The 11,395-nt window shown below is 35.9% G+C and overlaps 1 protein-coding gene across 1 annotated transcript; it reads left to right on the top strand.

Annotated features, from left to right (window-relative positions):
* The first annotated feature begins 240 nt into the window (after nucleotides 1–240).
* Nucleotides 241–10,439, top strand: LOC103716110 (UDP-N-acetylglucosamine transporter ROCK1). Its single transcript, XM_017844959.2, has 7 exons — nucleotides 241–536; nucleotides 2,401–2,449; nucleotides 2,967–3,193; nucleotides 6,598–6,796; nucleotides 6,887–7,030; nucleotides 9,884–9,958; nucleotides 10,052–10,439. The coding sequence occupies exons 1-7, from the start codon at nucleotides 397–399 to the stop codon at nucleotides 10,205–10,207; spliced, it is 990 nt and encodes a 329-aa protein (XP_017700448.2). The 5' UTR covers nucleotides 241–396; the 3' UTR covers nucleotides 10,208–10,439.
* The last annotated feature ends 956 nt before the right edge of the window (nucleotides 10,440–11,395 follow it).

Raw genomic sequence — 11,395 nt, 5'->3', positions numbered from 1 at the left:
GGTTTTTTTGGGAAAAAATAAAAATGGAGTGATTTCCGCCTCATGGAAAAGTTACTTTTCCATGTACTCATGGGAATACAAATTTTTCATCTCTCTCTTTTGAAAACTCTAATCAAATAAGAGATATCTCATTACTTTTTCTGTTGACCACATTTTTTTTCTCCCTCTTTTTCCCCCTGACGAGCCCTAAGGGATGATATTATTAGGGTTTAAGGTGTTAGCTTATTAAACTGATAAATCTTCATGAAGGAAAGTGCGCCCAACAAGGGGTGAGCGGATCTTTTCTCGCGGACAAGGACAACTCTCCATTCTACTCTTGGAATTAGACCACGCCAACCCCGGCCGCCAAGCAAACAATTCCACGGCCGAAAGCGTCGTCCCCCCTCGCCCCTACCGATGCCTTCCGCGACTCCTGCGGCGCGGCGTAATAAGGTACCGTCCAAGACGAACGCCCCGGGGGCGAGGGTGTGGCTCTATCTCGCGCTCCTCACGCTCCAGTACGGCGCTCAGCCGCTTCTCTCCAAGCGTTTCGTCGGGTCTCGCTTCAATCCCTCCTATTCTTTTGGAATCACCATTTCTCCAAATTTTTAGATTTTTTTAGTATTCTCAATATTCTCAACTCCAATTCTGATTACATATTGTCTCGATCTAGTCGAATTGGAAGAAGATTCGATCCTTCCCTTTTTCCCCCTCCTCCCTCGGCTGGCAGGCAGCACCTGAGAATCATTTCAAATTTAGGGTTTGATCACTTTTTTTTTTTGCGTTTGGCTAAGGTTCCATGATTTACCGGTATAGTTTGATGAATTTATGGCTGTTTTTTTTTTTTTTTTTTTGAGTTTTAAGGATCATATGGTTGTTTTGTTTCATTTCGATGTGTTGTAATGAAAGGAAATAAAAGAGAGGGAGGGCCATATGGGTGTTTGGTACTTGGATATTTTGTGAAGCTAAAGCTGCAGAATCTTAAGGTACCATGCGAAGGAAAAATAAATGTCGTGACTAGAAGCATATTAAAGAATGCTGTTCAGAAAACATGACGAGGCAGAGGAAGCTTTAGAATGCCATATAATTTATTATTTCTTTTTTTGTTATCCTTTTGGATGGAAAGATGATTGGTAGAATATGAATATCTAGAAAGATTTGCAATAACAAAATTCAACGAGGATCACATGGTCTCTTACTTCATCCATCCACAATTTACAAGAAATTGTGAGAAGTATTTGGAATCTAAGAGATGGGGAGTGAATAATGGTAGTTAAGAACTAAAAGAAAATATCCATGATATACAATTTTTCCTGACTTCAAACTAAACAGTTTTGATCCTTTTATGTGTTTTTGTGCAACTGTCAGGTTGGGCATCATTGCATCACAATGATCAAACTCAGGAAAGTCAAAGAAAGACCTATTGCTTATCATGTCAGAAATGAGAATGTGCAAGCAATTCCTCTAGATACCCTCTCTAGCAAGTTGTTTTTTTATTATCTTTCTAGTTACTGACTGATGTTATATTTGCAACAAATGTTGCACCCTGTAATTTAGCTATATATCTTTTTCAGCTACAGTAGAAGCAATCCCCTACAATTAACTTTCCTTTTCCCAAGCAATAAGTTAAGCAAGTAATTTTTGTTACTAATGTGAGAGATAGATTCTGGTTTTGCTTATGCTTTGCTAGAAGCTTAAATGCCAAAAAGGTCATATGCTTCTACGACCATCTCATTTATATCTTAATATTGCACTCTCAGTCTTAGACATATACAACATGAGAGCATCATTAACTACGTTTCCATTTCAGTTGCAATAGCATTGACCTTTAGAGTTCTCTGTTTCTTTCAATTAAGCCATAAATTAAGCAAAGTGACCTTCTGCTTGCTTATGCTTTGCTAGATGCTCTGAAATTGAGAGACCAGATATGGCCATCACCGCCTCTCTTTTACTTAGTCAAACTACTTCATTATTGTTTGACATATATAACACTTGGTTTACTTGATGAACCTCAGGAAAGTTGGACAGCACGAGTTTTACGACTGAACATGACATCTCCTAGGAACTCTATTACCTCTGATGGAGGCATGTAGTTACTTGTTGCTCTTAGGTGTGCTTAAGTAGAAGATAAAAGGGTTATATCACAAATATGTTGTGAAAATCTGCATGAGTTGTTCTTTGGAAGCAATCGCTTACTTTTGGAGTCTGTGAGAAACACGTAGAAGTTGTTCTATTGCTTACAGTGACTGTATCAGTTTTTTGTTTCTGCTATATTGATACATTGCAACATGATGATTTTCTGACGGGAGAAACTGTACCTTTTCATTGTTAACATATATCTTACAAATGCTAAAATGCTAATCTTATAAGCGTATCTTTCAATGTCAAACATTAACTTTTCTTTTTTCGTCTCCTATGCAGGCAGGATGTTATTGTGACCACATTGGTTCTATCATGTGAGGTAGCAAAGGTGAATCAAAACCATATCTGTGGCAGTTAATACTAAGTTAGATTTTTCCTTTTCCCAGTATATGAAATAGCTATAACATACAATTGGGTGTAAAGGGAGGTCTCTTTACCCATTGCTATATGCAAAGCGGAAATCTAGACCATTAGATGCTAATTTTCCTTACTACAAACAAACTTTCATATGGTTTGAACTTTGAAGACTTGAAGGCCTCTTTTCTATGTATCAACTTGTCTGAAATTTATGGTTTTAGTGGCATGACAAAGTGTGTGGATATTTAGGTGAGTTGATGCAGGGCAAGAGGCCTCCAAAACATAGGATTTTGTTTTTTTAGGCATTTTAGACCTTCTAGGTCACATACAGCAATTTTTCACTTGTGACTCCACTAATTGAATTTGGTTGTGGGTGAAGGTTTCCTCCTTTCACCTCATATATTATAATTATTTCCATATAAATACATATTATGTTCTTGACCTATATACTTCAGAATTCAGATATATGACAGACATTCTTATTATAGGTCATCTGTGCGCTGATTCTTTTAGCAAAAGAAGGTAGATTGAAGAGCCTGTACAATCAGTGGACTTTGGTTGGCTCATTGACCGCATCAGGCCTTCCTGCAGCCATCTATGCCTTGCAGAATAGCTTGTTGCAGATATCCTACAAGAACCTAGATTCCCTCACTTTTTCAATTCTTAACCAGACAAAATTATTTTTCACAGCTGTTTTTACATATCTTATTTTGGGGTACGTGCTTACTGCCTATGTTGTATTAATATGTGTCGTGTAATCATTTCTTATTGTTGTTTAATCTTGTGAAAACCACTGCTGCTCAGGACATGTGAAATTCATGAAGAAATACTTTGTTTTAATGTACCAATGGAACTTGTGGGTGTGTTCTTGTAGAATCTGGGCTTGGTTATGCATGCTTGCATTTGGGCAATTAACAGCAATCAGCCTTAGCATAGGTGGTTGGCATTCCTCTCCACCTGGAGAGATCCATTATTTGAACCGTTGTGTATTTCTCAAAAAAAGGTGCAATTAAAAATAGAAGTACTTTTCTGAAATCTCTCTGATAGATTTGCCTGCAGATTAAGTTCTAGTAAATCAAGAATAGCACTTGTTGATGGGTAGTATCTGAGGTTTGAAAAATAGGCTAGGATGGAGGCATGATGTATAATGAAGTTATGAACAGGAATTTGAGGTCCAGGAAACTACGCTGTGGTGGTTAGAGAAGAAATTCGGGAATAAGTGATAAGAAAAAAAGAATAGTGTTAATAATATTTATTTGGAGACTAGGCGCCAATAGGCTATTTTTTAATTTATAAAATACATGAATTCCAGCAACAGGAAAAATGTGCAAGTGCAAACTATCTAGAAAAAAAAAATACAAGAACAGATTAGCGAGAGCTGTAACATTGTAGATGCCTAAGAATTGTTACTCAAGTTTTGGATGAGTCTTCACATTCATCATGGAATTATAACATGTGAAATGGAGAAACCACCTTCACTGCTCCACTTTTATTTCACCATTCCCACTTTATATAAAGAATTTTAAAAAAAATTTGAACACATTTCTCATTGAATTAGTTCTAGCAATTTACTTTAGACTACTAAAATTCTTTTAGATGGTTTCTAATTGACTCTAACTTCAAACTCGTTTATGTTGTAATAAATAGGTGTAGTTTGGATTTTAAAATTAACTTGCTGGCTTGAGAAAAAAATCGGGCAGTTGAACATCAATGAGAAATAGATGGGAGAATGAATCTAGATGTCAGATCTTATAAGTTGGTGGTATATGTTCTTATAAAAAGATTCTGAAGAATAAAAATAGTTCTAACAAATGTAAAGTAAAATATAAAGGAGAAATTTGGTAGATTTATCGTCACCATGATGCCACAAATTGTTACATCAAATCTGAAGGATTCTTCACCATTCACATGCAATCGTTCCATGGGAGCAAGAAAAAATAATTAAATCAAATAAGTATTTGATTCCCAATTAGTGTATCAGTAAAGACCTTGAAAGAGGAATTAGTACAGTCTCAATTGAATAAAATTTTCCTAAGATATTACAAACTCATCCTTGAATCCACTAAGATAGTTTGTAGCGATAATCTGACTCCTAAACCTTCACAAACTTAAAAACTCCTCACCATATTTTATATCACTTTGATAGCAAGTGTGAACATAAATCCGATTTTGTTGATATTTTCCTGTTGTAGTCCAAGACCAAACTAGGATCCTTTGAATATCGTAGACCATTGTCGTATTGGGATTCTTGTACTAGCACGAACTAAAAAACTATTACATAACTCAAACTTACGAAATTAAGCTGCATGACATCTTACTGAGATATTAACCTTAGCAGTATTTTGTTTTTGTTTCAACTTGCAAGGATTTCTTATGCTGGGATTAGTGGGCAGAAACACATGTTTCACTTGATCAGGAAAAACAAAAACTATCTATTTGTTCCCAATCAAATCACGAGTAGATCAGTTTGATACCTTCCTGCAACTTGGGCCATCATTTTCTCAATCTAGATCACCGTTTGTTCTATCGAATTTATTGAGTGTTAACATCTAACCTCACATATGACATATCTGATCTATTGGTTTCTAAGTGCATAACCTATACATTTTGTCATGTTATGCTAGCTTTGTAGGCATTAGATATGCATCCAGGCAAATGCTGAAATGGTATATAGATATTCTTTGGATTTGTAAGCTATACCTAGATCTATTCATCTCTATATTGGCTACTCTTCAATAACAGGTTGAGGCATAACAAAATGCCAGGGGATCTTTACTGGTAAACCTTTAGCATCTATGGTTATAGAATCATAATTGTAGCCTTTTCCAACTATTTGGGTCATTTTGTGGATCCACATTCGTTAGGTATTTTTATGTAGGGCTATCTCTGATGTTATTCCATGTTTCACCACATCTGTCCTCACAACCTCCGTCCATGTATCTTAGGTCTTCCCCTCCTTTTCTTATTATCTTTATCACATCACAAACCAAAGTGTCTTCCTCGTTAGAGCCACCTTAAATCCTTGTTGTATAGATCGATACCATCTCAATCAATTTTGCATCATTTTGTCTTTTATTTGTCCACCTCCTTTAGCTCCTCTAATATATTCATTTCTCATTTTATTTTTTCTAGTTTACCGCACATCGATCTTAATATTCTTATTTCTACTGCATTTAACTTGTTTTCATGTACCATCTTTATTGCTTAACACACTGTAAGCCATACAATGTGGTAGGCCTTATAGTTATTTTATACAATTTTCCCTCTAGTCTCCAAGCTATGTGGCTATCACACAATATTCCAGATGCACCTCTCCACTTCATCCATCCACCTCAAATTCTATTATATAAATCTTCATCTACCTTCTCATTATTTTGTACAATAGATGCTAAGTAACGAAACTGGTTGCTTTGTGGTATCTCTTCATCATAAATCTTGGTATCACATCTTCATTCTGCTCTCACTAAATTTATATTCCACATACTCTATCTTTATTCTACTAATTTTAAGCCCTTATCCTTTAAAGATTTGCTCCATATGTCCATTTTAGTATTTGATCTAGTTCCTTTTTCGTCAACGAGCACCATAACATTTGCGAATAACATAATTGGCAAGTGAACGCACTGTTCAGTTTAAACACTTGATCCAAAAACATTATACATTATATTAAATGGTTCATATAAATTATTTTGGTTTGGAGGCACTGGATTTATGTCCCATCATTAGGTCTAGGTTTTGAAGAAAGTAATTGCACTGAACCACGGAAACATGAAAGTAATTTTTACTATATTAGTGTTGATATTGCATATAGTTTCTCCTATGTAACATTTCATGGTGCACATATATCTTTCAGCCATTATACATTTTAATATTGTGGTCGCAGGCCAACTTACTGCCTCCATATGTTATCTTTGCGTCCGCCACTTTTAGCTCGATATGGATCAAAATACACTTTGTTTTGTTTTTGAGTTATATTATTATTTTTCTTTCACAGATAAAGCAATCACCTGTATTTTATTTATAGTACTGACTATGATTACACGCTGATGCAGGTATACTGAAAAAATCATTAAACTTCTACACTTATTAAGCTGAAACCTTTCTGGTACATTTTTCCAGGCATAAGCAATCAGTCAAACAAGTAGGAGCTCTGGCAATGTTGATCATTGCTGCTGTTCTTTTAAGTGTTGGGGAGAGCTCTGGCAGAGGTTCCAGTGGCACTGGAACAGATCAAGTTTTATTTCATGGAATTATTCCTGTAATGGTTGCTTCTGTGCTCTCTGGTTTTGCTTCTTCATTGTGTCAGTGGGCTTCTCAGGTTAATTTTATAGCATTCTAGTTCTGAACAAAACTGTTTCTCAACAGTCATTGTTTTTACACTACCACTACTGATTTGCTTATTTTGCAGGTTAAGAAACACACTTCATACTTAATGACCATAGAAATGTCTGTAGTTGGAAGTTTATGTTTATTGGCGAGTACCTACAAGTCCCCAGATGGAGAGGCTATCAGAAAATATGGATTCTTTCATGGTTGGACTGCTTGGACTCTGGTAATCGTCCTCATTGTTGCCCTTTCATTATCATCTCTTTCTTCAACTGTAATTTGAGAATTGCATTATCAATTCCTGCTCTCTTATTTTTATTTTATCTTATTGTGTTACATGTATTCCTCATTATGTGTAATGTAAGTTATCCCACCTAAATAGATGAATAGTTTTGCAACCTTGTAGTTTGGAAACCTTTAATTCTAGACCTGTAAACTTGCAGGTCTTTGTTCAAGAGCATATTTCAGTTCTAGGTTTTGATAGAATTAAGATCTACTAGTTTCATTTTCTTGTTGTTTCTCAGTAGTTTCATGAAATCTGTTACAGACTTGGAATCATTAATTAGGTTTATATATTATCTTAGGATTTGAAACTACATGTTAACATTTCCATATCAAAATGAAGACATTTTTCCGCCAACATGCTTATTTGCATTCAATATTGCCTATATAAGAAGCTGTTAAAATATATCAGTACAATTATTTGTTTGCTGAAGGATTAGTAGACTTGATAGAATCAATTTAGCTCTGTAACCAAATTTATGCACTGATGGAGCTGGATGACATCAATTTTGTTGAATACCTCTATGTCTGCATGTATTGTCCATGTCTTTAGCTGGTTTTCTCCATTTCGGGAGAGAATTGTGTTATATTAAATAAGTGAGGGTTTTTTTTTAACTTAAATGAATCAGGAAGTTTGACATAGTGTGAACTTGAATTGACAGCTATCTTTATGGGCTCTTTGGTTGATAGGTTTTACCGAAACAAGTTTATAAGAAACTCAAATGAAGGTATTCTCCAAAAATGATTGTTTGATTGTTTTCAAAAAAACTCATTTTGCCAAATCTGGCAAGTCATAAACCTGAAAAACGAGTTATGAAATACAGGTCCTTCCCTATTTTTCATAAAATGCATTTTCCAGAAACCATGTTTTACAGTCATCTATTTTAAAAAAACTCACAGACAACTAATTAGTGGTTTTGCAGGATTACAAAAAAGGGATCAGGGAATCATAGTAAACAGGCATTGGAATGAATATAGGAAACAATGGGCCACTTAGTATGCTGGATGCACATAAATAGGGATGTCTAACATATTCATTTAATATGGGTGCTTATGATATTATTCACTTGATCATAGGAATTGTTTATTGATTGGTGAACTACAAAATTGCTATTGTGAGGCTTTGTCCATCCACTTGATGGAATATTTTATTGTCATTAATTTCAGAATGTATGTTCTTAGGAGTTTATGATAGATTAGGTATTCTTATCTTATTGTTAATAACATCAGGATCTTTTCTCGGATTAGTTTTAAGTCTGGTGAGAGTCAGAGTCCCTTTATAAGTTGCAATATAACTTCTAAGTGCTCATGAGTTTGCAAGTATTGGAGCCATGGTTCGCCGTATCAGGCTGGTACAGGCTGGTCCGTACCGGTTCGACACGGGTATCTGGTACAGGTGGTGTACCGACACTCGGTATGTCGAAAAGACTCTGTACCATACTGTACTGACACAATGCTAGTGTGGCACCGATATAGGTCCGGTACCGGGACGACGAACCTTGATTAGAGCAATCCTTCTGTCTGTTGAGCTTGTAGTCTTGTTCGGAGTAGGAACTTATTTAGAGAGAGCTATATATTTACTTTGTACCAATTTAGCGAAGTTTATATAATCATGCTGGCCAGAGGGTAGTATGTATCTATGTATGTATGATACATTTTGAAACAGTTGAATGTCTTATATCATCTTCTATTCATGCTGCTTGGAAACAATTTATGGATGCTATATTATAATTTTTTTTGATGCATATACTGCATTGTACCAATATCTTCTAGGTATTTATTCACTGCAACCTCTAAGGGCCTGTTTGGAAAATCCAACAAGATTGGTCTGGATTTCCTATAGGAATCGGGCATGTTAGCCTACTCAGCCTGTTTTCTTTTAAAGGCCCGTCCTAGTTTAAGCTTAAATCTCATCTATGGGCCTGTTGGACTGTGGGATAAAAAAAGACCTATGGAGATCTTTTCTTTTCTTCCATAAGATTTGGGTTGGAGAGGAATTGGGTTCATATGGGCCTTATTTAAATAGATTGTGTAATCTATGATCCTATGGGAAATCCAGCCCAATCCTGCTGGATTTTCCAAACATGCCCTTAATTGTTGTTATAAACCTTTCATCTTCTCGTTTTTTGGGAATTCCCTACTTTGGTAGGGAACAACTGATATTTCAACATATTAAGTGATGTCTGAACAAATATGACTAATTGGAAACTTGATGTTTTCTACACTAGTTTCATAAGAGTTTAGTTGAACATCATTCCATGTGTTACATACACAACAAATGGGAATCTTTTTGGCACAGTGTCTGGGATAGCTGTGTTAATGACAAACGTCACAGACATGTCTTAAGAACATGATGTATAGAACTTGATAGCTTCAAATGCTTCTATATGTTCAAGCATTTTAAAATCTTGATGGCATATGTGATTAGAAGAACTAATTTCTTCAGCATTCACGCTTTCTGTTTGTCCATCTTGTAGCTAAATCTTCTTACTGGACCCAAGTCTTCTATTCCTGAATCGCCTTATACCATGCACAATTTCAAACCTATCCCTTTTGTTGTGGTTGATAAATCTCACACTACATCAGAATATTAGAATTGAACAAGAGAAAGTTGAGGGAACTTCAAAGCAACTGCTATGGGTCATTTACTTCGTCATGAGCATATGATTGTTTACTTGATAAAATGGATGAACTTAGCCTCCTTGATATAGTGAATTTTTCTATCATTTGGAGATAGCGTAAGTGCTATATAGCTATGCTCTCTCCCGCTCAGTCACAATCTTATGCTTTGTCTCAGTTACCGACCATATCCAATGCTGTTGGTGGAATCCTTGTTGGGCTTGTAACAGCTCATGCTGGTGGTGTTAGAAAGGCAAGTCGATCTTTTATACCTAGACAGTGAAAGAAATGTGTTACAATTTTTTCCCCCTTTTGCATTTAGTATCAGCTGCTTGTGTTTATGCAGGGTTTTGTCATAGTCTCTGCGCTACTGGTTACTGCCATGCTGCAGTTCATATTTGATGGAAAACCACCATCTCTCTACTGCCTTGCAGCGCTGCCTCTCGTTATCAGCAGCATTTTCATATACCAGAAATATCCTTATAAGAAGAAGGAAGACTAACCATCAAGACATTCTTGTGGGTCTGTATGCCCTGACATGGTTTATTTTCTACTAACCAATTCTCACATTGTTTCTAAAACCCTGATTTGAAGCTCTTGTATGTAACAGTATTGTAGTCAATACAGGATTCTAATTTTACAGATGACGTTTATGCTTGACATTGTCCCAAACTATGAGAGAACTAGATGAGAATTATTCTCCATTTAGTAAGGATTTATTCAAAGGTATATTACTTCAGAATTCCACTTATTTGACTTGATACTTCCCTAATATCTTTTATAAAATGCTTGGTTATTCAGAAGTGTCAATAAAAATCAAATCTAAAAATTCTGCATATATATATATATATACATATTTTTTTTTTTTTTTTTTCTGAGTAGAAGTGGAAGGTAAAGCCTGCGAATTTTATTTAGAAAGATATGTACAAGCAGAGGAAGAAAAAAAGGAAAAAGAAAAAAAGACGGTACAGCTATGGTAGGATCACAGATATCTCATTCCACAAGAAGCTGTGAGCTGCTTAGGCCTTAAGATTGCCAGGACAACCGAGGTCCTTCCATTGTTTACCAGAACCAATTTGTTGCATGCTCCTGTAGTTTTTGTGAATTCTTCTACTTCCTATCTGTAATGGGAAGACTGCTGTATGGAGTAAAAAGTTTGTAACTATGTTCGAAAAACTGGCTCAGACACTGACTTTGATGGTATCATTGATCAGAATTCAACTGCTGGCCGACAGATATGTAGGATAATGTACCACAAAATTGGCAGAATGTCATGTACATTAAGATCTCATACCTAAAATACCCTAAAAGCTACTAGCATGGAAATGATGATGCAGTTGATTCCTGTCCCGGATGACAATTTTTTTTATTATGGATGGTAAATCTTAATTCCTAATCTCATATATGAATGTAGTAAATCAATGTATTTTTACTTTACCCGGTCGACTTCTCTGGGGCTTGAAACATTAGATGACAATGTGAGATTACCGTGCGGAGTGCCCGCGCTATCAACTTCCGCTACCGCATTGAAGGAAGAGACGTTATGCCCAGGCTTGCAGTTGGTTGGGCCCAAGCCAATTCAAGCATAGCCTGTAAATGTGTCTGTTTCCATTTGGACCAGGTCATGGCTTGAAAAGATCCATTTGTTGCCCTTCTCGTGACTATGAGGACCATATCTAGTTTGCATGCT

The sequence above is a fragment of the Phoenix dactylifera genome, chromosome 6 (assembly GCF_009389715.1).
Source record: "Phoenix dactylifera cultivar Barhee BC4 chromosome 6, palm_55x_up_171113_PBpolish2nd_filt_p, whole genome shotgun sequence".
NCBI lineage: Eukaryota > Viridiplantae > Streptophyta > Magnoliopsida > Arecales > Arecaceae > Phoenix > Phoenix dactylifera.
This window is presented reverse-complemented; position numbering and strand designations above follow the sequence as displayed.

What these genes read in the sequence shown, in the direction of transcription:
- LOC103716110 (XM_017844959.2), top strand. Translation starts at nt 397, where the DNA reads ATGCCTTCCGCGACTCCTGCGGCGCGGCGTAATAAGGTACCGTCCAAG. An exon ending in TTTACATATCTTATTTTGGG is followed by an intron (nt 3,194 to 6,597) that starts GTACGTGCTTAC and finishes ACATTTTTCCAG; the next exon opens with GCATAAGCAATCAGTCAAAC. An exon ending in ATGCTGGTGGTGTTAGAAAG is followed by an intron (nt 9,959 to 10,051) that starts GCAAGTCGATCT and finishes GTGTTTATGCAG; the next exon opens with GGTTTTGTCATAGTCTCTGC.